Consider the following 27,500-nt stretch of genomic DNA (forward strand, 5'->3'; position numbering starts at 1 on the left):
GATGTAGTTGTGTTTTAGTTTGGCAATAAAGGCATAATATACGGAACGGAAATTTGTTATTTGCTAGCTTGGACATCACTGATGTGCCGGCGGTGTGGCTTAGGCACTGGAATGGTTTGGAAAATGTACCCTTCGTATACGTTACATCCTCGGCATATTGTATAAAGCCGAAGGCTGAAAGAGAATGAAGGGGATTAGTTTCTAAACAAACTGTGGTGCTTCGTCGGTGGGGAAGTGGAACACAGAAATGGGTAACTTATCAACTGGGTTGATATGGTAAAATGACCACCGAAGAGAAATTTTAACAGCTGATGTTTCGAGCGTTAGCCCTTAGTCAGAGCGAATAAGGGAATTTTGGACTGTTAGTGGTTTTTACAGTTTTGTGTAGTAAAAGATAAAGCTACACTGTTGGTTGGGATATAGGAACGTAGATAACAAAGCGTTCGTTTATTCCGTGGGGAGTTCGGGAGTTCGGATTTCTCCGAGTATCCAATGGATGCAATTATATAATTCTCACATTCGCACGCTTGGTAGTTGGTCGTCGCATCTCACATCTGCTTTTAGGTGACTGCGCGATACAGTTATGAGCTATGCAGTCAGTAGTAACCGCGCGATGCTGTTCGAGTCAGACCCACATTTCACCCTTGTTCACCACAGAGTCTCCATTGAGGGAGTCGATTTGAAAAATGAATCTTTGATTATTGTTTTTATTCGGCTTTTTAGCTGAAAAGCGCGATCATTTTCCATGTCTTGTCGGTTTAGCATTCTTTCGGCTTCTTTTAAGGGTTAAAGGCTGCGCCGAAAGGGACCTGTGTAGATTTAACTAGAAGTACCTGAGGTCATCATTGCCCGATTTTGTTGAACACGGGAAAGTAACTTTTCTCCTTGCTTGTAAGTGCTTCGTTTTCATCGCTCCCTGCCATGTGGTGTGGACGAACAAAATCTCTCTATGAAAGAAATCAATGTATATATGAGTTTAATGTTAAGTCTCTCTTTGTTCGTCACCCGTGGGCGAGAGCCGACCCAAAAATAGAAAGACACACGACGGATAACTCAAAAAGGTAAGTATACGGTTACAGTAAAGCAATGTTCACCAGTTTTTCAACTTGATGACACTAAACCTCTTTGTGTCAGTAAGGTTGACAAATACTGCTGACAAATGCTAATTGCAAAGGCCTACTTTTCCTATAAATAAACCTAGCTTTAGGAATTATAATCCACCTATGACATTAAAATCATCAATTTCATTGCACTGTGCATCATTCGCGGTAATATAAAGCTCTTTCTTATTCACGTTACAAATTACTGACACTGAAAGGTGTCTGTTGGTGCTTAAATGTAGCACATGCTATCGCGTTCCACATTCCACGCGAATGTCTTGTATCTGAGTGATGCAGTTCAGAGCAAGAGTTCTTTCAGAGTACCGTAATGGAAGTGTTTGCTCTTTATTGCTCGTCCTAGGAACACAATGAAGAAAGTTGAGTTTAACCATTAAGTGATGGTCACACCTTTTTTTTTTCGTGTTTTATTTAGATGGGTCACGGTTTCATTTTCGCTTTCTCGAAAAAAAAATTAACGCCAGTTTGCGTTTTTCGAATAAGGTTCTCGTTCAAGGAAAAATGGTTTCAGCGAGAAAAAAGAGCCGATCAATAGAGCAAAGACGCATCACCACGGATAATTCAAAGCCCATAATTATACGGTTACGGTGAGGTTCACCTTTTTTTAAATGTTATTTAAATTTTAATTTTATTTTTATTTTTATTTTTATTTAATTTTTTTATGTATTTTTTTTACTTTAATAAATCTTTATTTATTACATATACTCACATAGATAACTTACACACAGTACTTATTACAGTTATTTACAAACAACATGCTAGGCTATTTACAAGATTTATCTACAAGATACGACCAATACATCAAGCATAAAATCAATAGTCGTAAGTACATCACAGAACACAGTTCGCCCATTTATCGTTTAAAATTTCTTTTTAACAGCAATTTTCAGTTCCAATATAAGTCTGTTTCGTACTTAAGTTTAAAAGTTTAATTTTAGCCTTAAATCCGGATATGTCAGGACGCAATTGCTTCTACAGATTCCCACACGTAAATTTTTCCAGTCAGTAGAAAGTAATTCAGAAAGGGGCATTGTCTTGTCAAAATGCCCACTATGATGTCTTCTAAAATAAGATGGATTCTCTCCTGTCTAGCAAAAAACCAATACTCTTGAAAATCGTGCCCAAAAACTCTCGGATGAGCACATGAGTATAATAGACGTGTTTCTATCAATATCGTGATTGTCCTTGTCATCAACATTTTGAGCACGGTATGAGGTATCCCTTATTCGTTTAGCCAACTGAGATACCCGCGCCCGTTGCAAAATTAAAAATGATTCTGAAAGATCTTATTATGGTTTAAAGTAAATCACCGAGGCAGTTTTCTGTTCCCAAAAACATTTCATATTAATATTAAGTCCGTTTTTCTTCTCGACAGGTGAATTGCAAGGCGGGAACATTTCAACATGAAGCTTCCTTCTTCTGCCTGCGTCACGCTTCTTGTTTTGTATGGAGCTGAAATGGCGTTAATATTCACACTCAATTTTCTCATCATTCTTGTTTTCGTAAGAAATCGATCTCTTCGAAAGCGAAGCATGTACTTGGTAATTAACCTGGCAGTTACAGACATGTTAATTGCGGCATTTCCGGTACCCTATAACTACTTTTATATAGGACAAATGTGCAGCATTTGGAAGGTGCAACGTCCTATCGGGTTTGAGGTTCTCTTTTGGTTGTGGAATGTGTTTCCTATCGCTTCCCTGACAAACCTCGCTGCGATTTCCATAGAAAAGGTGCATGCGACTTTTCGACCATTCAAACATCGCGTTATCACAAAGCGGGTTTATGGTGCAATTATTGCTGCCAATTGGCTTTTGACTGTCTTGCTAACGAGTTATTTGCTAGTCACCTATAAAACTGAAGGGGCTGGTTATTATGTATGGAATTCATTCAATGCAATTTGTCTTTTTGTTATCTGTGTTTCGTACGTATCCATTTCCGTAAAAGTTTATTGCAGAACACCTCCTCAGCACCATCGGACAGTAAGTAGAGAGAAAAAACTGACCAAGACATTGTTTATCGTAACTTTAGTATCTTTACTGCTGTGGCTGCCATATACAGTTTGCTCTTTTCTGTACTACTCCACCGACATTACAACTTCCCTTTCACCGTTAGCAATAGACCTTTTCGGCTTGTACATTTTGTTTTCCCAATACAGATCATGTGATAATACTCAGGAGGCTTGGTCCTTTGTTTTGTTCATTAAAAAGAGTGCATGCAGGCATATTCATGCTTGCATGCCCTCATTTTAATGAACAAAACAAAAGACCAAACCTCCTGAGTATTATCACATGATCTGTATTGGGAAAACAAAATGTACAAGCCGAAAAGGTCTATTCACTTGTTGGGTCTTTCGTGTTTCTTTCTCTTCACCGCAAACTCACTTGTTAATCCCATTTTGTACGCAATCAGGATGCCAGATTTGAGAAGCGCATTGATCCTACTTTGTCTTCGTAACAGGCAAAGACACGGGACTGTGACTCCTTTTCTTCGAGGGAAAACTTAAGATCTGAGAGAAGATAAAAGGGAGAATGGCAGGGAAAAAGAGATGCCAATGATTTACTGTAGTTAAGAACCACTGTCCTATGGAAACAAAGTAGTAGTTTATTACTTTGGCCCTAACTAAATGGAATTAACATTCGCTTTGGGAAAAGCTGTAAACTGTTGCAGAGTTTTGCTGCAGGTTTTCTGCAGCCCAGTGTAAATATAATAAAAAGGTTGGCCTAAAAAGCGACGCTCCAAAAATTAACAGTGTATCGATACAGCTTGGACAAGCATTTAATTAAGAATTAAGAAAATTATCTTTGTAACGATTGTTCTTAAGATCTGCAAGGACTGAATAAGAGAACTGGATTCAAATGAGGCTATTATATATAATAATATATTAAAGGAAACTGAGTCATAACAAGATAAATAAGGCCAGATTCAAGTACCGGCGAGATTCCTGTGTAAAGACACTGAGGAAATGCCATTAAATTCCTTTAGGGGTGAACAGTTCAGTGTGATACATTATATTACAAAGCAAGGCTCGTTGTTGAGACCGTGTAACCAAAGGCTCATGACAGCCATGCAATCTCACAAATAAATAGGCCATTTCCCAGTTCATGTCTACCTCCTCTTCAAGGCGAGTCTAAGTGCGAAGTTTTTGTTATGAAAATTAAGTTTCATTCATATGTAAAGTAGAACTAATTACCATCACAAAAACTTCGCTCTTAGACTCGCTTTGAAGAGGAGGCAGACATGAACTCGGAAATGGCCTATTGGATTTGACTGCTTTGGGCTCCCTGTGACGTGGGTCCGGACCGGATGGCCTAGGAATGAAACAAAACGCTAACGAAACACAAAAAAACTACACCCAAACCCCTCCCCACAATCGTACAACAAACAACAAACAACCATATTTTTAAGAAAACGCTTGCGACTTTTAATATAAGATATAATTTAACTACAAGTATAACAGTTACTAATTTAAAAGCTACTTACTCTAAATCAACTAATCTTACGTAAATTTACTTAATGCTTTATATATATTGAAATGACAAAACTAAATAAACTAATTACTTTACTTTGTATATTTACAATATTGAAGAGTTCAGGTCCTTTCGAGTTCTTTAAGTTCCTCTGAAAATCTTGCCCAGCAAACCAAACCACGAAGTCCACCAACCTTACTCCCGTTCTCCTATAAGATTTCTCCCTTTTTACCTTTTCGGCTGTCAATATTGCTCTTGCTCTTGCTGTTTCTTTCCTTTTGCAGCTACTGTAGGTCTACAGTCAACGCAACTCGCCGTTTCTCAGGGTAAAGCTTCTCACCGTCCTCTCCAACAACGTCACTTCTCCAACTCTTCGTTAACACCTCACGAACACCGCCATTGACAAATGGGTTTTGTCCTTGAACCTTAGTCAGTGTCTGCTAATGACTTTTAGCAAGGGACACGTGTTCTCTGCCCTCAGGCCTTTCAACTTCTCTTCTCAATTCTTCTCTCTAGGTCGCCTTCCTTTCCGTCAACCAACTGTTCGCCACCACACCCTTACAACACGTTACTTACATTTTATTATTTATTTTATTTATTTTATTTTAAGTTTCACCCTAAGGTGGGTGTTAAAATTAATACAATAGGACACTAAGTCCCCTACAAGGTATTTTCACCCCAAAACCCGACCCCTCAAAACTAGAACACCCAACCCAGCCCAAGATGAAAAAATATATATGAAAAAAAATATTATAATATCAACAAGAGCAAACAAAGAAAATATTAACTTTGCGACATTTAGGACAAATTAATTTAATAGTACGAACATTATCTCCATCAAAAATCTGTTATAACCTGACAAAATAGAAAGACTTAAGCTTAGCTTTAAAAGAAGACAAAGTAGTTTCTGCTTTGATATCACCAGGAACAGCATTCCAAATATTGGAAAGTCTAATAAAAAACGAATCGCTAAAAAGTGAAGTTCTAAAATAAGCTGTTGTAAGATAAAGTCCAGAGAAACCACGGCGTGATTTACTGTTACAGTACTTAACATAATTTTCTAAATTTAACTGAATAATCCCTAATTCTTAATAACAGAATTTGTTATCGTTACCTATAAACTTTGTTGCGCGTCTGTGCGTCCTTTCAATAAGTAATAAATTTTTAATAACAGAATTTGTTACTTATTGAAATGACCCAGAGACGTGCAACAAAGTTTATATGTAACGATCGGAATATAAATTATCAAATCCGTTGAGTCCATCTAAATTTATTACCGCTTAATTACTGGCTTGAGTACCAAGACCTTGTTTTCTTTTTTATCTTTACATAATAATTTATTCTATAGTTAACACTTACTGACAAACTTATTGTTTAAACACGACACGTACAATCCTATAGTTACAATAGTATTTTCAAAATGGAGACTTTTAAGAACAAACAAACTTACAAACATTTTCTAATGTACTAATACACCTTATTCCAAAATGGCCGCCATTTAAATATTCTTTTGTTTTTATTCAAATTAGCCCTTGATGCCTCGTTCTTAAGCTTAAAATTCAAAAGAATATTTTGTCTTGAACGAAGCAACAAGGGCCAATTTGTATCCGCATAAATCAGCGGCCATTTTGGAATAGGTGTATTACGGCTGACTACGATACTAAATTATCACTAAATAATTAACACTAACGGAATAAACTATGCAGCTAACGAAACAAAGAACAGGAGCGAAAACAAAAGGAATTTTGTGATTCTACCTCTTTGTGTCATGCGTTTTTCTTTGGTTTCGTTCCGTGCGCAGGTGGGCTCATGGAGTTATGCGCACAGGGAAGACAATCTTCTTTTTTCATGTTAGATATTAGATCATCAAATAGATTACATTGAATTGCACTGTATTGTTGTTTTGAAGGGAAAATTTGAATAAATAAACTTGCCATTCAAAACTTATAACCGCACTTATGAACAATTTTACTGTCTTCTGTTACTGAAATTCTCACCTCAAGAAATTTATTACAAACGAAGTCACACAAGAAAACTTTGCTTTGTGTTTGTTACACATGTCCTGATTCAGATATAGCGGTAATATGTCAAAAACCAACCTTTAGTTTGATTTGCATCCCTCCACTGTTGAACCCATACAGACTAGAGAGGTCCCAGTCACAAGGCCTTCACGACAGAGTCGTGTCTCCGTTTGTATTGAGTTTGTGCGATCTTAGTGCACTCACTCGAGATACGATTGATCGTTTCGTTTTTCTAGTGGCACAGGTGACACAGTGAGTTCTCTTGCGACTTATCAATCTTGGCCTTGATGGCATTGGTTCCCCAGTGCCTGGCTTTGGGCCACCACCAACAACTCTTCCGTCTCTTTCCTCAAATATCCTTCCTTGGCTACGACCAGCTGTTCCCACTAGCTATTTCATCTGTCTCCTTCAGAAACTGCCCATGCATCTTTTTACTCCTCACCTCCTCTGTTCTCTCTCTCGATCTCACTGGTCCCTTCCCCGTCCCATTTCATTCCCCTTCCCTCCCCTTCCCTAGCAGCTGACATCCTTTCGTTGCTTTCTGTCAGGTACTTAGCTAAGCTTGCTTTGGTGAGCTCGACAGAGTCCTCTTAGGCCCCGTCCACCGACCTTTCTTTGGAACCTTGCGATACTATCGCGGGGATGGAAGGCATTATGCAAGGTGAGATAATTTCTGCATGGTTTTCCTATCGATATTTCTTAGTTCTTCGCGAGACCACTCGATAAACGCAGCACAGCATATCCCACTAGATCTCCCAAAGGACACGGCCCAGGTATTTACAGCGCGTATTACATTCCCTCCATTTAACTTCGACTTGAGCAGTTTTCGGGACTCTGCGGAAATATTCCTTCGTTACGTTGGATTGTTTTTCGCTTCAGAGCATTTGATCGCTTTCCAGTACCCCAAGATACTTGCAGCTTTTATCTCTCTCCAGGTTCTTAATTTCTCTATCATTCGGCATTCTTATTCCATCTGTCTTCGTTATCTTTCCTCTACCCAAAACAACACTGCGTATTTGCTTATTCCAAATTGCATTCCAATATCTGTATTTAAATGATGACTCGCACAGTATGACTCCAGTCCCCTCTCCGATCCGGAGAACAGTTTAACATCAATGCATAAATATGAAATGACTTGTCTTCTCTCCATTAAGATCGTCAGCAAATCTCGATTACCGTAGCACCGTTGCTAAAGGGATCATAGAAATTACAAACAAGCTTAAGAGAGGGATAGTGAGTAGGCCCTTCCCGATTATGCTAACATTTGTTTGGCATTAGTTGGTTAAACAAGCATTTTTTTCACACTTTTTCTGTAGAAAGAATTGATAGCATTATTTAGCATTTTGCATAGTTTTGATCTAGATTTCAGCACTCCAAAGATTTTAAATGCTAAATTTTGGAATTCAAAAGCATCCTGATGATTTGCTTTTGTGTTTGAGAGAAGGATTTCTGTGACTGAAGTATGACTGAACTGATGGTCGAAAAGTCTGAACCTAGCTGGTCAGCGGTTAACTTTCAGAGGTCGTTCACGCGCTTGCTCAAACAACATGATGGCGTTGGCCAATGCCTTGCCATCTTCTCGAAACTTGCAGCTCATAAAAGGAAATTCTTGCGGAGAACATAGACCAGTCCCTTCAACGAGCAACAGAACTGTGCTCTTGTTTACTAACTCCAGGCCAGCGTCATGTCACAGTACAAGCAATCGCTAAGGACTTCGCACATTAATCAACTGTTTATCATTGGACAAGTTTAGGCTGTACCAGAAGTTTCATAAACAAACAATTAAGCAATTGTCGCTTTATTCAGTTGATGATAAGCACACATGATGCCTGAATTTCCACGTTTTGCTTGAAATAAAACAAAGCATTTTCTGGAACCAAAGTAGCATTATTTTGAGAATCGAGCATTATTGAGCATTTTTGTGGCGTAAAACGAGAATTGCTAAGAGCATAAAATGCTTGTTTTACTAGCATAATCGGGAAAGCCCTAACAGTGAATCACCCTCCGCTCGGGCGCAAATGTTGCTACTCGGGCCACAAATTAACTGTATGCTCGCCAAAAGTCATGCAGTTGTTTTAAGTGCATGGTCGTGGATTCAAAGGTGGATTTTTTTTTCGGGCTTCTCCGAAACGGCTCAAATTGTTTCACAAACTGTGAAGATCACTTTCGTTTAGAAAGCCGGATATCTTAGTTGATTATCGCAAAAACGGTCAACTGGTACTTTCAAGTCCAATTAGTGGTTTTCACGTGAAGTCATCGCCGCCATGTTGGTGGCGAAAACAAAAGATCTCTCATTAGCTGCTTTTGTTCGTCCACCAGCAATCGCACATTGCAGCATTGTTATCTGTGCCTCTGGAGATTGGTTGCAAACCATCTATTCCTCTCAAATGAAGCACGGATCTGCCAACCGACCGGTTGGCTCAGTTGGTTGAGCATCGTACTACCGTGCGGGGAGGTCACGGGATCAAAAGCCCGGCTGAACCAACATTCAGGGTCTTTAAATAACTGAGGAGAAAGTGCTGCCTTTGTAATGACATCTGCAAAAGGGCTTTAGACTCTCTAGTCTTCTCGGATAAGGACGATGAAACCGTAGGCCCTGTCTCACAACTCTTCAATTGGGACATTAGGGAGCTTAAGCACAAGACGCCTTTGTCAACACGGACGCCAAGTAGCCGAGGTGAAACTGGGTCGAGACCGGCGTCTATGACATGACTTGTTTGCATTAAGCATGTCGCGTCAGTGATTTTACGGCATCGCTAGTTAATTGTACAGCAGTTTTAATTCTTTGTCTCTTTCTTAAATCTGAATCATGACTGCTTTAAGAAAGACAACAGAAAGGCTTTTTCAGAGCTACGATCAAAGATTGATTTCAGAGGGTAAACTTATTGTTTTATTGGAAGAGAACAAGGCAGGAAATTCTCAATCCAGTTACGATCGATAATCCTGAAATGATACAGAATGTAAAGCAAAGTTCAGATCTGCCAGTGTTAGATGATTTGTCCAATCCATTTTTACATTTCTGTAAAGGAAAGCCAATGACAAATAGAATGAAGCGTTCCAAGAAAGAAATTAAATTTGACGGTCGTTAAAGTTGTACAAAATTTAACATGGTCTTTCTGGAAATGTTGTCTTAGCATTGCCAGTGCATTCGGCGTCTGCAGCGCTGTTAAGATCTGCTACGGCGACGGCGACGAAAACGTCTCTTCAAAATGTAACTTTGCACAATCGTAAGTCTTTCGCGATTATTTAATCTCGTTCACTTCGTACGTGGGCGAATTATCCTAAAATTTAACTTATAAGAGCGCTTTCAGAGCGTACATATAAAGTTAAAGACTCGCATTTGTATGCCCACGTTGTTGTTAAGGACGCTGCTTACTAATGTTATTGCGCATACGTTCTGCGCATCTCGAGATACTTTTCCTTTTGGATTTCAATAACACTTGTTAAGATTTACATTTCCTCCATAGTCATAAAACGGGGAAAAATATCTTTGAATTAGTAGGCACCGTCCTTAAAACCTCAAATTTGGTGTTTTTACGCTGTTGCTAAGCGGGGTACGGCAATATAATGCGTGCTGCACGTGCTGCACGATTGTTTTCCCTGTTTTAACCAATCATATCACTGTTTTGTGGCGTTGCCGTTGCCGTAGTCGTTTCTTAAACTCTCCAGTTTTCATAGCCCTGTGGGACGAGTTGTGGAACGTAAAAGAACCCATTCGCAAAGAGTAGGACATTGAGCTCTGTCCTATGTGGTACGGCTATCTAGTTGAACTCCTAAGACAGTACATTCCGTTTTAGGAATATCTAATTAAAGCAATCAATGTGACTACACTTGATGAAATACGTTATTTATTCCGTAAAATACGCTTTTTTGTTAATGTATTAAATTTTCTCTCCTGTTCCCATGTGATTGCTTAAAATTAATCACGAGACAAATGTCAAAGAGGAGTGAACACGAGCATTGAGTAGGAAATCTCGATATAAAATTGAGTGAAAACTAATGTTACTTCTAGACAATCAATAGGGAGTTTAAGCAAAGAGGACGGGTACAGCTACGGCAACGCCACAAAGCAAGAACATGATTGGTTAAAAAAGGAAAAATAATCGTGTTGTACGTGCAGCACGAATTTCCGTGCATTTCTCTGCCGTACTCCACATAACAACAACGTGAAATCACCAAATTTTAGGTTTTGACGACAACGTGAGCATATAACAATGAAACAGTCATTTTCTGTTTTGACTTTAAAACCGTTCGTACCCATTCAGTCACAGGATAGTTGGCCTGTATTGTACAAGGTGAACAAGACGGAATAATCGCGAAATACTTGCGATAGCGCCAAGTTATATTTTGGACTGACGTTTTCGGTGCCGTAGCCGTCGTCTTTGCTCAAACTCACTAATAACCTGCGATAAGGCTCTTCGCGGGACGGGGAAGCACTTTCGCGAGATGGGCAGGAAATTCCCCCACATCCTCCCTTGCACTGCGAAGAGACTTCTCGCAGGCTTGAGACTATCGCTATGGAAACCATCATCCAAGCCTAAAGGGTTCGCTTGTTGCAAATTTGACTTACAATATTAAGGGGACAAAGTACCTTGAAAGGAGGTAATGCAAGCGAAAGAGAAGAAATTATAATAAAAAACCTAGTGATTTTGAAGAAGAATTGTGTCTAGCTAAAGACATTTTTCAAATGGTACTTAGTTTTAAATAAAACAGTTTGAACCGCCATCGTCGATTGTCACGAACTGCCAAGAAAAGTTGCTAGAAATTCAGTTATATCTTCCTATGATATTTACACTTCATACAAGATATTTTACAAATAAGTTGATGATAGGATAAGCTACTCCAGAGTCAATTCTGTGTGTATGTCACTTCCTCTTTGGAGGTACAAGAATTTTCTCGGGGAGGGGGACGGGTCTTTCCTGTGACTTCACAAGGAACAGCAGGTCCGATAAACTTTGCTCCACGGCAAATTCAATGGCTTTGAAGCTCATCTGTCGAGGAAAAGAGAAAGGATCATGTTTTTCGTGCGCTAAGAAAGCAGTTTCAGAAACGCCCACAGACTCTCTCTTTCAAAAACTAGTGGCGACAACTACTGACTTGGAGCATTTCGAACGAAGTGTGGAAAATGACCTTCGAATAAGGCCTCGTAGGTTATGGCGTCGAATTCCACTGAAGGCCTTAATTATATAACAGTAGCTGCAATTATCAGCAATTGCGGTAGTTTCTCCTTTGCAACATTTTTACATAATAATTCCCACGTAAGCTCACGCCCTTTTGTCAAAATGTTTGCAAAGGTGTGTTATATAACGAACAAATTGCTAAAGTGGTTTAAAACGGCGATGGGAAACTTGAGAGGTAAACACACACTTTCCTAAATAACGGCTGAACAGAAAGAAAAGAAAATCTTACTGGTTGAAAGTCTTCTTCATCCGTTGGAGGGAACTGAAAGTCAGGTCCAAGATTGAGCGTGACCTAACCAAAGGGATTGAAAATTAGACAGTTTCGTCTTAATTAAGCGTCGGATGTAGGCAATTTACTAATTTACTTTTCGCGCTTGTCCGACGCATTCGCAAGACATTTCTTTTAAAAAAGACGAAATTTGTGTATAAAATCCCTTCGGCATTTGCCCGCTACTAAATTAAGAAAAAGAACCAATTCAAATCCTAAAATAATACAGAAACCATGCACAACGTTTGCTTCGATTATCGGTGTAAGGCAGCCAGATATTGAAATCAACGCCCAAAAAAAATGGGTCGTAAGCGGAAGGCAGTTTTTATTAGGTCGTACGTTCTTACGATTCCGCTTACGACTTCGACTCCGATTCCTTCGCTAGTGAAAACCAGCCTTAAGGGAGAAAGTTTCAGTCGTGAACGTGCGCTAAGGAAATGTAGCTGTTACGTTACCGTTGCATTCTTGAAGAGTGACACTGCTGGGTAATAAGTTCCCTCGTAGATGTCCTGCCAAGCAACTCCCTGAAACAATAGCAATTTCAAAAATGGCTTTAACTCACAGTAAGGGCTAAAAAGTTCTAATAAAAACCGAAGAAAGAACTAAAATAGAATTAGAAGCAGGGTTAAATACCTCGTACCAAAATTTCGCGTTATATACTTTTCACAGCGAGTCGCTACTTTTACAAATAAATCTCTGGGAATACATGCCCTTTGAAAGCCGAGTTTGATTTGTAGCAGTCTTTCCTTTCTTACGAGCATCTTTCGGAGAAATACTTTCCTTCTGCGAAATTACGTGGAGCACCTTCAAGCCTTAAATTTCAATAACAAGTGTAATTAAATTGATCTTACCTGACAAATGCCATTTTTATAGAATTTTATCTGAAAAAAAGGAGAAAAATACAAGATAACGTTCAAGTTGAAGCCGAGCTCTTAGCGATTACAGGGTCCTTCAAAACAACTTTTGGAGGAACGTAAACTGAGTTGCTATCCATGTGAAAAACAGAACTAAAAGTAAGTAATATATCAAACACGAGAAGGAGTGTTTCATCGGATATCCAAACACCGAGAAGCCAGTTGAAAAACGAGGTTGAAGGCCGAGCTTTTTAACCGATTTCGAGGTGCTTGGATATCTGATGAAACACTCTTTCGAGTGTTTGATATTACTTCTCAAAGGAATCAGTATTTTAAGAGATATCTGGGATCAAAGTTGGCAAAATTTTATGCTAATTAAGACCACATATCCAAACTTCCTTCACGGTAGTGATTTCTTTTGTTTTTGGCTTATGAATTATTAATGAATTTGAGAATGACAACTCATATATGGAATAGAATAAAATAGAATGCTAGAATGGGATCTTTATTTTTCATTAGTTAAAAACTGAACTACGGATATCAGATTTCCAGCATTTTCACTGTCTCGCCGGACCCTGGCTATCAGTTCATATACATGTACCCGCTGTACCTAATATGGTCAAGGAACGCGTCAGCAATAAAGCGAGATGAAAACACTTTTGCAGCTCTAAGAAAAAATGACCTACAAAAACCGTTTTGGACCGGAATTGGGCGAGGCAGAAATCGGTGCTTTAGTCGACAATACATGGAAGGGTTTTTGATCCTGGATTTTTTAAATAAAACAATCATTCTACTCGGGCTTTCTGGATATAAAATGATCATAACCAACTCGGCGCTACGTGCCTCGTTGGTTATCTATCACTTCATATCCAGTGTACCCTTTAAATTCACGATAAGGATTTAAGCTAAAAAGCTTGTGGGGTCGCTTACTTAAATTAATTACTCGTCCAATTATAAACTATTTATTAAAACAATCAAACACATTTCTAAAAACATTCTAATAGATAACAATTCTAAAATGCGAGCTACGTTAATTAACTAAGACAATAAAAAATTAAAAATTACTTCTCTACTTAAAAATGAGAGTAATCAGGTGATCTGTTCCTAACCGTTGAACCCGATATGCCGATGAAAGTAAAGATCCTGAAGTGATCATTTCTCATGAGTGGTCTACGAAGTTTCTTGAGATCAATACTACCTACGTTTTTGACATGATGGTTAACAAAATTCCATACCACTGAACCTCGATATACCAGTGCGTCTTTTAACTATCTAGTATTGAATCGAGGTGTCGTGATTGCTTCTTGAATGAATAGCTACATTCCCGTCTTGTGAATATGCTATTATTTAGACACTCAGGCAGTGAGTCTGTACTCATTTCTTTTTTGAAAAGCGGACTTAATCGAGCAGTCTTCCACAAGGAAACGACAGTTCTTCGTTCAATGCTGTAATTATAAATTAAGGTTAACCAATGCCGGCTCAAAAGCCTTTCCTCAGTGTTCGTTTGAGAAGTTTAGGTGGGATGTCATCAAGTCCAACCGACTTGTTGGTCTTGAAATTATTTATCCTTCCTTCAACAGAACGGTTTGTTATTAAAAAAGTGCTTTTAGATGGTAATATAGAGGTGTCGCCAGGTGTTGTGTTGCCACCTGCTGAAGAGTGCTGCGATAGCATTGGAAGTGACTTGATTAAGTTCTCACCGATTTCCGTGAACATCAAGTATGGGTTTTCATCATCTGTGCTTTTTCTTTATCCATATCGGTTCTCTTACGGCGGCCTATTCTTCTGCTACGTGCTGAGCAATTTGTAGCTTTGTTGATTACGTTCCAGTAAGCACTAGATTTCTTCAAACATTTTGGTAACGTAGGAGGCTTCAGCTCTTCGCAAAGCTGACGCGGTGGCTTCATTTCAGGCTTCCTTGTATTTTGACCACAGCTCAGGGCATTGGTGTTAACTGCTGCTTTAAAAATCTTTTATCTTTTATTAATCTTGTAGCGGATTTCGTTTGTTATCCAAGAAGCCGATTTACTTCTGACCTGAACTTCTTTTTGGGCGACGTGTTCGTCACAAATTCTGTTAAAGTTTGCCATTCCCATAATACATCATCTGGCTCTTCAAAAACTAACGCAACATGGAAAGGAGACCAAAATGACAGAAATAAACCAGACCCAAATGACAGAAATGACCTTCTAGTTGTAAACGAACGTAATCCATGATTAAATCCGGTGATTTTGTCCCGCGATCACAGAGTGATAATGATTCAGATTTTGTCAAAACGCAAGCATGCATTATCGCTGTAATTTACTGCTCGTTGCCGCGGTAACGCTACCGCTCGATCAACACGGCAAAGGCTCACTTTCAGAATTTTCCGTCAAGTAGTGGGAGTTACTAACCAAGTTTAGACTATAAGCGAGTGAGTTCACGAATGAGTAAGAGAAGGTGGCACTGAGTTTATTTGGGTGAATCACCCTTGTGCCGGTTCACGGTCGAATGCCACAGGACTAGACTGGACTTCATCTATCACACGAACTTCAATGAGGTTACAGTCAGCCTTCAACGCTGATTGAGGTTAAAACGCCACTATTACGGAGGCTTGGGATGGCAGGCCTAGTGACTCACCTGTCAAGGAATAGGGCGTGTGGACTACCTCATTATAAACTTAGTAGTAGCTCACTCGCTACGCAGATCATCTTACCTGACTTTCCGGTAACGGTTTTAGATTCTGAAAAATCAAGGAAAGTCACTTCATCATTTGCTAGAAATCTCAATACACCTGCCAAGACCGAGTTATGGACAGCCCGATCAGTAATTATTCTATTAATAGAGTGTTTTCACGTGACTTTACGGCGGCCATGTTGGTACCTGAACAATAGAACGGTGAACCCAACTAATCCTCTGGGGATTAAGCTCTATTATCATGCAAACGTTTTCCTTTGTTTCGGTGGAAAAACAAGGTTACTGATCACGTGAGTGAAAACACTCCATAAAATGGTTGACAAATTACTCCTTAATTTTGGTGCGAAATTTTAGCGTTCATTTATAATTTCACATGTGAAATTACAATGTTGCCATGGCAACTTTTCCTACAGTGCCAAAATGGCGTCTTATGAAGGTAATTTGTCACCCATGATATTAATAGCTAATCAAATGGTATACTCGTGAAATTAGGGAATAATTTCACTTGCGTTTTGACAAAACGCGCGTGAAATTATTCCCTAATTTCACTCGTCACCACTTGATTACCCATACTTATATTAAACATAGAGGGCAAAATTACTAAATGCTGATTGGCTGAGACATATGGCATTTTTCATACATTTGGGTTAGACAACTTTCGATATATTAAAATTCAGCTTGATAGTGAGGCTTACAGGACACAAACAAAAGAAATTAATAAACATGTTTATTCAGTTTCCTTTGTTTGTGTCCCCTAGGCCTCGCTACCAAGCTGAATTAAAAAAAAAGAACGAAAGTGGTCTATTGCCCCGGGGGATGGGCACTGCTGGAACTGACTGATGCATAATGTTTTTAGCTGTGCTGGTTCCATTGTTTTGGCGTTGTTGTACAAAAATTAAGTTTCATTCAGCTGATTCGTACGTTTTACAGTTCATTGACGCTAACTGAACTCTGAAATGGCTTCCTACAAAATTGCGAAAATGCGTGCGTTTTTGAATTTCTTAATAAAAGACAAATTTGCCCTTAATATTATAAACAAATAATTGCAAGTTTCCTCGTAAAATTAAGGATTACTATCACGCGTATTTTAAGAAGGGGCATAAATTACTTTTGAAAATACGCGTGATATTAATTCTTAACTTTACGAGGAAACATGCGATTACCTATACTAACATTCCAGTGTAGAGGATGCGCATAACGTATACATAGAGGATATTACATGGCCGCGCGGGGATACGAATTTTATCTTCGAGTGCTGCAAGTATCTCTCACGAGTGAGCGAAGCGAACGAGTGAGAGATACTGTCAGCAAGAGAAGATAAAATTCGTATCCCCAAGCGGCCATGTAATGTTCTTTTTATTATATAGATATTGATGAAATATCTAGATTTAAAAGTCTTATTCATTTTCGAAATGATGAAAAAGTGGTCGTCAACCGCTAAAACGCGCATGTTGTGTAACATAAAACAAGATATGAAAGTTATGAAAAACATATCATGATAATGTAAAATTTTGCTATGAAGATGTTAATGTAGCAGAGATTAAAGCACGAAAGTACCTTACAATGAAGAGAAAGCTCACGTTTTATTGGCTAATCGTGTTGGTTACCATGACAACACCTATATCCTCACATGTGAAAGATAAAAATGATATGTGCGTGGTGAAGATATGATTTTTTAGTAAAAGGAGAAATCCTGGTATTTCATCAATATCTATATAATAAATAGTCACATCCATTAATCCGGATGGGAGTTGACCGTATTTCAAAGTATTTGAAAGTCTCGATAACTTTGAAATTATGATCCGCCCATTTTAGAGAGATAGTCTTTCCGGCAGGTTTTTCAAAACCCGAAAAAAAGTTTCATGCCTCGAAACGTCCTCAGTTTGAAGATAAAATGATCTAAATGGTCCCTGAAATATTCCCGAAACGTTTCGGAACTTCCGCAAACGAGTCCCTGGTGTCGGAAGGCCCGAATATTTCGGACCTTTTTCGGGTGCCAGAATTTCCACCGTATCTCCAGAAAGGAGGGGTATCAATATATGAAACTTGACTACCAATTAAATTACTTTCAAGGTCCAGATTTTAAGAAACAGGGGGTCATTATTTTACAAAATTAATAGGGAGTTTAAGCGAAAACAACGGCAAAGTCAACGAAAAGGTCAATCCAAAATATGTTTGTGTGTGTGTGTGGCAATCTGTCTGTGAAAGACAGAACAAGAACATGGGAAGGGACAAGACCAGTCAAGGTGGTTTGGTAGAAATCTTCAACGTCGCACGCCACTGCCCTCTGCGAGCTGTTGTCAATCGTTAGGATCAACATTCAGACGTTTCATGTCCCGTTTGATGACATCCTTGAAACGAAGGAGAGGTCGTCTGATTGAAAGTGATCCCGCCTCGTCAAACGGGATGTCTCTAGGAAGGCGGCCGTTTGGCAGCCGATACACGTGGCCGAGAGATCAGATTCTGAGCCGGCAGGTCATCAGGATGGGTGCCATTTGCTCGCAGGCCACTCTCTCAAGGATGCGTGTGTTCCGAATTTTTTCTTGCCAGGTTACGCCGAGTATGCGCTTGTGGACGGCGTGAAGCCTTTTCTCCTTGGTGCATGTAGGATGGCCACGTTTCGTTGCCGTAAAGTAGGACGCTGAGCACACAGGTCTTGTATATAACTTAGCGCTATCGCAAGTATTTCGCGATTATTCCGTTTTGTTCACGTTGTACAATACGGGCGAACTATCCTAGGAAGGCGGCCGTTTGGATTCGCTCTGACGAAGGGCTAACGCTCGAAACGTCAGCTTTTAGAATCTCTGTACGGTGGCCAATTTACATTATCTGGAACTCCGTTGATAAAACCAAATTTTTGTATACTACTTCCCCACCGACGCAGCACCACAGTTTCTTTAGAAACTAACCCCTTTATCCTTTAACTGGATGGGTACGATTGGTTTAAAAGTAAAAATAGAAAATGAATGGTTTCTTTTTATATGCTCGCGTTGTCGCCAAAACTTTTGGTGATTTCAAGTTGTTGTTTTGTGGAGTACGTCAAAGAAATGCACGGAAATTCTTCCTCCACGTGCAGCACGTTTATTTTCTCCTTTTTCAATCAATTGTACCCTTGCTATGTGGCGTTGTCTTTGCCGAAGCCGTCTTTGCTTAAACTCCCCAATGGCTTAGCAGAACCGGAAAGTTGTTGAGACTCTTCTAGCAACGCTTTTAAACGAAAGCCAAAAGTGACCTTTGGTCCACGCCACTCACACAGACATCCTTTCCATAGACTGCAAAACAGTCGTTTTCTTCCATTTTCGGAAGGCGCGAAGCGCCGTAAGCGTTCGTTTGAATATTTACCGCGTCGCTTGCGTTCGCAAAAAATACGACTGTTTTGCAGTCTATCCTTTCCATCTTTTCTATCCTTTCTATTCCCAACAAAGAAAAATTCTCGCTTTAACTGAAAGTCGAAAAAAGGAGCCTCCAGCCCTTGCTATAGAGTGTTCAACTGATTACAGAGATAAGAATGTAACAACGAACAAAGAACGGTGGAATAAATCAACAGTAATGGATGAAATCAAAAGTAATACCTTTTCTGCCTTGTCTACTAGATCTTTTTCTTCGAAATAAAGATGACTTTTGAATTTAATTAAAGCCTTTAAAAAAAGCATAAGAATTAAAAAAGTTAGCCTTAAACCGGGAACACGACGGAAGCTTGAAATCACAGGCATGTATCTCGTGTGTGATGAGGGTATTTACGATTTATCTCTCGTGGACAAGCCACAAGAAATCCGGATTAATACTTTTCCGGCCCGTTCAAAATTGGTCGGACTGTGGCTGCTTCAGGTTGCCTATCTGCCTACAGAGCATTTTTTTAATGTAGATATATCATACAGCATGTAACTAATTAAACTTATTCAACTTTTTGCCATCTACAGTGACCTTTATACAACTAAATTTGAATCATTTTTAAAGACAAAAATAATATAATAAAGTGTTCAATACTTAAATATTTTGGAATCACTATTAGTAGGGTAGGTAGGTACATGTACCAGGTAATATTTATTTATCCACATGACGCCAAGGAGCATTTGGCATACTCGTTCAGAAGGAACATGTGCAATTACAAAATATTAAAAATGAATACATATATAAACCTAAGAGCCATAAAAACACCTGCCAGACTGACAAAAATACCTTTAAATTAACTGTATTATTTTAATGCTAATGCAAGTATTGCTGTACACCATGTACTGTGGATGTGCAATGTGTGTGATGTACTTTATTAGCCTACCTTATCTTTATATGTTGGGGGAAGAAAATCTGCTGTACAAAAAAATGACATTCAGATCAAATGATAAAATGAAAAACAAAATTCAGCACAATGAATATGGCTTCAATTAAAAACTAAATAAAAGTTTTGTTCTTAAAGAATGAGCAAAAAAGGAAGAAATGTCCTCAAGTTGGTACCTGGTTTCCTATCATGTCCTGGCAAATTGATAAAAAACCCTACCACATCGCCATTTGAGAACCCTTCACTGCAATAAACAATGAATTAGAGTGACAAAATGACAAATGAATGCAATAACATTGAGAGTTACTGTAACAAACAGATAAATTCATTTTTATTTGGGATTTTTCCAGGGTTAGAAAGAAACAAAAACAGTCAGAACATTGTATTGAAATAATTATGCCAAAGAATAAGGAAGTAAAATTTTGGCTAACTATTTATGCTGGACTCATAAAGCACAATGCTGGTCACCAGAATGTGATGCTGCTGCATGACTGATGCTGACATAACAAATTGGTAACCCAATTAACTGAAAATGAAAAAAAAAAACTAGAAAGGAAGCACTTAGTGTTTGCTATCTTACCTATAGTGTTTTCCTCTGCTCTCATGAAATCTAGTCCCCTTTTTACTTCTCCACGAGTAGCTAAACTTATCATAACCTAATGGAGCTTGAAGATTTCCTGAAAAGAAAAGGGAAAAAATGATCCAAGTTTTCACTCTTTGAATGAGGTTGTGAAGTTTGACCATTCACATCCATGAAAGCTCTTACAGAGCTGTTTGCGAAGCTCACAGTTAATGGTCAATGTAGCCTTTAAATACTTATCACATACGGGGCAAAATTACTGAATGCTGATTGGCTGAGACCGGGGCATTTTTCCTTAATCATGAGGGCACTTTTGGTCATCAAGAGGGCATGAATACTTGATCCTGATTGGTTTAACAGTTGCTTATCCAGAGCAAGCAAAGTTACAACTTACAGAATCTTCTTCCAGATTCTGACTCTGATTAAACTACTTTTTGTCCACACGTGAAAAACAGTTTAATTAAATTAAGCGCTATTTTTGTTGACCACATCAATGTATTGAATTGAACTTTGATGTCTTTAACCAAATGGAAGCATGTTAACCCTTTCAGCCCCGATAGTGCCAAATGGCACTTATAGATTTTACTCTGTCTAACGCCAGACGATTTTACTCATCAATGGGGAACCCCTCGGGGCTTAAAGGGTTAAGCTAACAGCGTGAAAAAACTATGTCCCCTTTTAACCCTTTCAGCCCCGATAGTGCCAAATGGCACTTATAGATTTTACTCTGTCTAACGCCAGACGATTTTACTCGTCAATGGGGAACCCCTCGGGGCTTAAAGGGTTAAGTTGATTGTCAATAAGCCTTGAACAGGCTTCCTTCAATAATTTTGCCCTTTATGTGATAAACACGTAATCGCAATATGTCCTTGTGCAATTAAGGATTAATTTCACTTGTATTTTCAAAGTTTTACAAATTAATCTTGTAAAAACTCTGAAAATAATCCTTAATTGTCCTCGGGCCCATGCGATTAAATATAATGTAACCAATCTCATTCCCAGAGTCCTCTGGCTCTTTGTTCAGCTGGCAGTCTCCACCTGCTGAACACACGAGACTGTAAATACAACTAAAATGATAACTGTAATAATTAGTAGTACGCATAATTTTCTCAAAGAAATAGAGATTTGCACTCTCCGATTGGACAAGTATTGGTCTGTAAAGATATTGCTCGTCTGGTTATTTGAACAGAATACTGATATCATTAAATTTGGGCTTTTTTATTCAGAGAGACTACTGAATACTTTAATTTTTTTTTTGAAATTCAGTTATCAGCAAGACATATTAAGGGTTTTGAAAAGAAGCTAAAATAGCATGACACAGACTTTGCATTCTATACAGCTGCTTGTCATCAGTCATGACCGAAAAGATCTTTCGCAAATGTTGTATTGTCACACTTCAAATGTAGTTAGCAAATCAGGCAGCTTACACCAAGTACGGGACTGCTGGACCACTCAAAAAACGTGTGTGCTTGATCCTGGCCTTTGACATAGATGGGGAACAGAAACTGCCTCTGAAATTACCCAGAATTGAGGTGTCCCTTTTGTTTTACTGGGTATGTAAACAAACTTTGTCAATCCAATGCCAGTGTTCTGTGCGAATTTTTCTCATGTTATTTGTAAAATTTGGGGTAATTTCCATGGAAAAGTAGGGGGCAAGTTTTTGAAAACCTTGTCAGTAACTCGAACAAAGCAGCTCCATACAAAACTCTATAAAGTTGGGTGACACGCTTCAACAAATAACTCAGAAACAATGTACCACAAACACCTCAGACTTGGTGAGGTTGCTTATGCATTGGACTTCTACAACACTTTATTGTACAGCTTCAAATTTATTATTTTCTGGCATGACAGTGGAAATGATCTGCAGGAGATTTGTGGAAACTGAAAGTAGGGGTACTTTCCACTCACCATAGAGCTGTGACCAGCCAATTCTTGTGGCCGTATCTGGAGGTAAGTCAACAGTTGCCTAATAAGATTACAATGATACAACATATTTTATATTAACATTCTTCAGGCAGTTGGCCATGTGACTTTACATATCCCTTGGACACATTTATGACAAGATATGGATGGTGTAGTGGTGAGCGCACTTGCCTCCCACCAATGTTGCCCGGGTTTGATTCCCAGTCTTGGCGTCATATGTGGGTTAAGTTTGTGGGTTCCCTACTCTGCACCGAGAGGTTTTTCTCAGGGTACTCTGGTTTTTCCCTCCTCAAAAATCAACATTTGACTTGATTTGCATCAATTATTGTTAATTTCAGTTTAGTGTCCTCAATTAGTGCTCCAGCCCTAGAACGACTAGACACTTAAATAAAGGTCCTTTCCTTTCCTTTCTAGCTAACCATTTTCCACTAGAAAATACATTGTGTACATTTTTAAATTCAAGTGATTGTTGCATAAAACCAGTATTATGAGCTGACATGTACACTGTAATGTCAGCAAGAAGTTGTTTTTCTGTTGTTATGTTCTATACTATGAAGATTGAAATGACTGAAAATAACACTCTGTAACTACAATCCGGGTCAAAACACTTCAGGACACTTTGACAAACGTGTGTTCTTCTTTCGCTGCCTTTTCATGCCCCCCTTTTCCCCAGACAATGTTGAAACATGCCAGCGATTGATGAACGGATCTTGATTTTGGAAACCGTGAAAAATCAACATTGTAATGGGGGGAGGGGGAAAAGTGGGAATCGTCCAAACAGTTTAGAACAGGATTGTAGTTTTCACACAATAATTATATATAACTTGCAGTTAAATATCTTTTTCAGATCATAATATCATTCCTGAAACTAGTCAGTTTTATTTTCCACCATCTTTCCCTTATTCCCAAAAACTAATGAATTTTAAGAGTGGAATGTACAGTAAAGGTATGTGTGGGTATGTCAATTATCATAAATATGAGTAAATGGTACTTATTCGATAGATTAGACCATGATTTCCTTGTATTCTTTTCAGAAAAAAAGGCCTTTCCCTCGAGACATTTTTTCAAGACCTGTAAACTCACCTCAAAATACCATTTTCCCTTTGAGACTCCTGCAATACAAGGTGAAAACAATGCTGGGCATGCTAATTCCATTAATTTTACTTCAAATAGGCAAATTTGCAAGCAAATAAAATAATACTAAAATGACACCATTTAGGATTAAGGTGTATGGCTGTTTAATGCAGAAGGTATGGGTCAAAAGTAAAGAAAACACAACTTGTACATGTTCATGAAACACAATAGTGACAAATAAAACAGTTTAAAAAGTAACAAGCCCAGATTGGCATCATAGCTTTAGCAACCAGATGATAAACAGCCCCTACTGTCTGTCTTACATGTATTTTTTTCATTTTCATAGTTCCCTAGAAACAATTTTTCAGTTTGATGATCGCAATAGCTTGGCAGATGACAAGGCACCAAACACCTGACTACACATACCATGGCTTCCTCTAACCATGCAGTAACCTTTCTCTCCTGTAACTGATAATCTGTCATCAGACAATTTGAGTTGAGGAGCTGAAATTATTCAATCAGTACTTAATTAATAAAATGGCGATAACATGTATACATGTATACAATCCTATCAACCTGTCACTGACACATGAATAGGGCAATGGATGACACACTGCACTATTACTACTGCTGCATGGAAGACAAAAGGTAGGCTAACACATTGCCAGGGCACTGCGACTTTATATACATGTAGTATATACGTACCACTATATGTACATGTATGCCCCCTTTTCAAGGGGGCTCTATGGTATGCCTTACATGCATATTTCCAATCAGAGTGGCTCCTAAATGAGCAAACTGGATGGATCTTTTATATTTTCTGATGGGAAAGATTGTGATAATCTAGATACAATATGTATTTTTTTCCATCAAAATGACTTTTAATCTTGCTTTGAAAAACCCTTACTTTGATTACTTCAAATTGGGAAAAAAATATGCTCATCCTTGGTGTAAAAACCTGTGAAACCCATGGATGACGTAAATTGTACATTTTAACACAATGGAAAATAAAGGAGCAAAAAAAACACCAAACAGTAACCTAACCCTACATGTACCATGAGCTAACAAAACAAAGAAAAAGTTTGACGGGTTTTTACGCAGAGGTCAATCAAAAAATCAAAAACCAAAGTAACCCATATTTTTCAGTGATCATCTCTGATTTTTAAAACCCCTGCATCACATCAACCAGAAACATGTTACCCAACTTATGACCAACACGATGATCTAGCTACATGTATGCATCACAATATTATTGTAGAGCAATCAGGATGCCTTTTACAACTTACAACAGTTGCTTGAACACCAGGCTGCCATGCGGGAGGTCATGAGTTTGACTCTGGCCAGACCAACACTTGGGGTCTTAAAACAATTGAGGAGAAAGTGCTGCCTTTGTAAAATACATGTACATCCGCAAACGGTTGGACTTTTACGTCTTCTCGGATAAGGACGTTAACCCTTTCACTGCCATACACTGTAAATGCCACTGACACACGATTTTACTTGTCAATGGGGAGGCAATGTCAATGGGTCAATACTTGTCAATGGGAATTTTACTTGTCAATGTGGAGGCAGTGTGGCCCAGAGGTTAGGGCGCTTGCCTTGAGATCCCGGAGATCCCGGGTTCAAGACCCATTCTAATCACTCGTTGAATTTGTTCCCGGTAGTCCCTGGTTCAACTTCCTGGCTGCACTTGTAAATAGGCAACTGGTTTGCCTCCGGCCAGTTGGGATTCTTAACAGTTGTTGTCGTGTCCTGTCGTTTCGTTGATTGCGTTTCATTGGTCCTGAAAAGCCCCTGTGGGGAGCGGTCAATTAACTATGTATTGTATTGTATTGTAATGGGGAAGCCCTCAGCATTGAAAGGGTAAAACCCTAGGGCCCATCTCATAACCCTTCAATGTTCACAAACTCTGCGGGATGTTAAAGATCCCACACACTAGTCGAAAAAAGCAGCAGGACATGAAGTTCTCAGTGTTGTGGTCTGGCCTTTCCTTCAGCAACGTGGTCGGCTTGGTGTAATCTTCTAAATGGACTACTGATCAATGAGACCAAATAACAGCAAACAGAGACAGTAGTCAAATTAAACGAGACCAAGTGCTGAAATTGGTAATTAAAGCTAAACCTACTTCAACCCATCGACTCCTTGGAGTGGGACTTAAACAGTTTTACTCTGTCTAATGCAAAACAGTTTAACTAATCAACTGTGGGTGTCCTGTTGTGTGCCTGAGGAGTGAAATGGTGAACACCTCCATCTGCCCATTGACATCTGGGAGAGAGACTTAACAGATTTTACTCTACATCATCATCATCTGAGGAGTCAATGGGTCAAAGGTGACATTTTATCCTAGCCTGTGTAGCAAGAGCTGAAAGGGGCAGGAAAGAAGAAAGCAGAGCGTGTGCTGACATGGTTACTCTGTATCCCTCCTTACCTCCCCTCCACCTCTTATCCAGGACAAAGTCAAAAGCCTCTCTAACCTGTCACACAAACTCATGTCTGGTTTCCTTACAACTACATAACAATCAATTCGGTATCATTACATGTAAGTCCACTACAAACCTCTATCATTCATAGAAAGAAGAACTTCCTTGTGAAGCTTAATCCTGTACAAGTCCCCAGGGATTGGTTTTCCAGCCCAAAATTCCATGTCCATATTTGCCAGAGGAGCATTAGGGTCTTGTTCAGCCAATATGTATCTATAACCATCCTAAATAAAAATAAAATGAAAAATAACAATAAAAAAGTTTATCACAAAGTGATTTCTCATAACATACATGTATGTATGCCTGATGTTTTCTTCAGACTGAGGATAATGTTTAAGATTTAAAAAGATAAGCAAAATAAGTTTTATTTTTTTGGTCACTTGAAAAATGATGTCACTGTGATGAAGACATTGAAACGTTGTTAAACTTATTTCGCTTATCTTTATTTTTAAACAATTCCTGCGCCATTAGTTACAAAATAATTTACTAAAATGAACTCAACATCAAGTAAAAGCAAACCTTGTTAAAAGGATGCTCCAGGGGATATCCATGGGGAGGTAGTTTCTGTGAAGGCGGTAAATCACTACAACAGGAAAGTAATTAAAAGATTGAAATAAAACCAATCAAGTAACATTTTTAAACATGTTAATTATTTTAACTTATTCACTCATGTACCACTAGCTATAAGTAGCCATTCGCAAAGTTCCTACAGAGGTAAAATAAGAATCCTCCAAAGTGATCTGCTATGACAACAACAAAATGAAATGAATCCCAGAAATAAAGAGCTGAAAGTGATGATTTACGGTAGCATCCCACTCCAAATGACTGCTTTGCGTTCACTTCGTTTTAAGGCTAGACGTCAAATAAAAACCCTGGCAAACTATATATTTTCTAAAAGCTTAATAAATGAAGATTACCATACCATATTTATTGAAAGAAAAAAGATAAATGCCTTGAAAATACAGCGATCGTTTGGCAAAAGTATATGGCCTGCAATATTCAGTTCCTGTGCAGTCGGAAGTGATCTAGAGGAAGAAACAAACATTGCGGCGAGCTCTTAACACCTTTGTCTCAAAAACTATGTTGGCGAATTTTGCTTGTTTGCCTGGTTTGTTTTTTCCGCCCGGTTAAACTCAGAGGTTCGAAAAAACATCCCTCCTCTTCCTTCATTTGTTTATAACTCTACAAAGAACGGGAAAAACCAAAAACGCCGACACAATTTTTGAGCCTCATTATATGAGAACATTCTCGCCAAATTTGAGCTAAAACAGTTGAAAACTCGATGCAAGTGAACTTAAAACATGCGCCTGACTTCTTGAAAACATAGTTTTGAGAAAAAGAGCAAAACAGTTTCAGAGACGTTCTTCCAGTTTAATGAGATTAAAACAACAAGGCGTGAAAGTAATTACCTGCGGTTTACAAGCAAAGGGCTCAATTTAGGTACTTTATAATAATAGCGTTCAAATGCTGACCAGACAAGATGTCAAATGCTGTTCTACACGGGAATTTAACGCTACATTTCAGTTCTACCAGGTTTGGTGGGTCGCTATCTCCGAAGGTAAGTTGTTACAGTAACTGTAGAA

The 27,500-nt window shown here is 38.7% G+C and overlaps 3 protein-coding genes across 4 annotated transcripts in view; 2 read left to right on the forward strand and 1 right to left on the reverse strand.

The window, feature by feature from the left end:
* LOC138000064 (transcription elongation factor SPT5-like) overlaps window positions 1-50 on the forward strand; it is a 35,495-nt gene extending 35,445 nt beyond the window's left edge. The window contains exon 31 of the mRNA XM_068846207.1: window positions 1-50. This exon is cut by the window's left edge and continues 427 nt beyond it. The gene's annotated coding sequence lies outside the window, so the exon portion shown is untranslated.
* Window positions 51-1,418: 1,368 nt separating this feature from the next.
* Window positions 1,419-4,915, forward strand: LOC137970817 (substance-K receptor-like). The gene is made up of 3 exons (XM_068817392.1): window positions 1,419-1,705; window positions 2,494-3,339; window positions 4,870-4,915. Exons 2-3 carry the CDS (start codon window positions 2,522-2,524, stop codon window positions 4,913-4,915), a joined length of 864 nt encoding a protein of 287 aa, XP_068673493.1. The 5' UTR covers window positions 1,419-1,705; window positions 2,494-2,521.
* Window positions 4,916-10,437: 5,522 nt separating this feature from the next.
* LOC138000077 (set1/Ash2 histone methyltransferase complex subunit ASH2-like) overlaps window positions 10,438-27,500 on the reverse strand; it is a 21,747-nt gene continuing 4,684 nt past the window's right edge. Inside the window, exons 3-16 of one of the 2 annotated variants that reach the window (XM_068846233.1) lie at window positions 26,437-26,500; window positions 25,994-26,141; window positions 23,864-23,941; window positions 23,447-23,475; window positions 22,349-22,406; window positions 20,441-20,537; window positions 20,037-20,104; window positions 19,861-19,892; window positions 19,157-19,222; window positions 15,604-15,630; window positions 12,906-12,935; window positions 12,510-12,578; window positions 12,016-12,078; window positions 10,438-11,597 (exon numbers count right to left, since the gene is read on the reverse strand). In XM_068846233.1, coding sequence (XP_068702334.1) covers window positions 11,472-11,597; window positions 12,016-12,078; window positions 12,510-12,578; window positions 12,906-12,935; window positions 15,604-15,630; window positions 19,157-19,222; window positions 19,861-19,892; window positions 20,037-20,104; window positions 20,441-20,537; window positions 22,349-22,406; window positions 23,447-23,475; window positions 23,864-23,941; window positions 25,994-26,141; window positions 26,437-26,500 — 955 coding nt within the window. In that variant the 3' untranslated portion in view covers window positions 10,438-11,471. The remainder of the gene's footprint in view (window positions 11,598-12,015; window positions 12,079-12,509; window positions 12,579-12,905; window positions 12,936-15,603; window positions 15,631-19,156; window positions 19,223-19,860; window positions 19,893-20,036; window positions 20,105-20,440; window positions 20,538-22,348; window positions 22,407-23,446; window positions 23,476-23,863; window positions 23,942-25,993; window positions 26,142-26,436; window positions 26,501-27,500) is intronic. The other variant, XM_068846239.1, reaches the window with a different exon arrangement.

The sequence above is a fragment of the Montipora foliosa genome, chromosome 1, assembly GCF_036669935.1.
Source record: "Montipora foliosa isolate CH-2021 chromosome 1, ASM3666993v2, whole genome shotgun sequence".
Lineage (NCBI taxonomy): Eukaryota > Metazoa > Cnidaria > Anthozoa > Scleractinia > Acroporidae > Montipora > Montipora foliosa.

Excerpts from the sequence above, each read along its gene's own strand:
- LOC137970817 (XM_068817392.1), top strand. The coding sequence starts at position 2,522 with ATGAAGCTTCCTTCTTCTGCCTGCGTCACGCTTCTTGTTTTGTATGGA. Across the intron at positions 3,340-4,869 it reads AAAAAGAGTGCATGCAGGCA|CTACTGTAGGTCTACAGTCA; the intron begins TATTCATGCTTG and ends TTCCTTTTGCAG.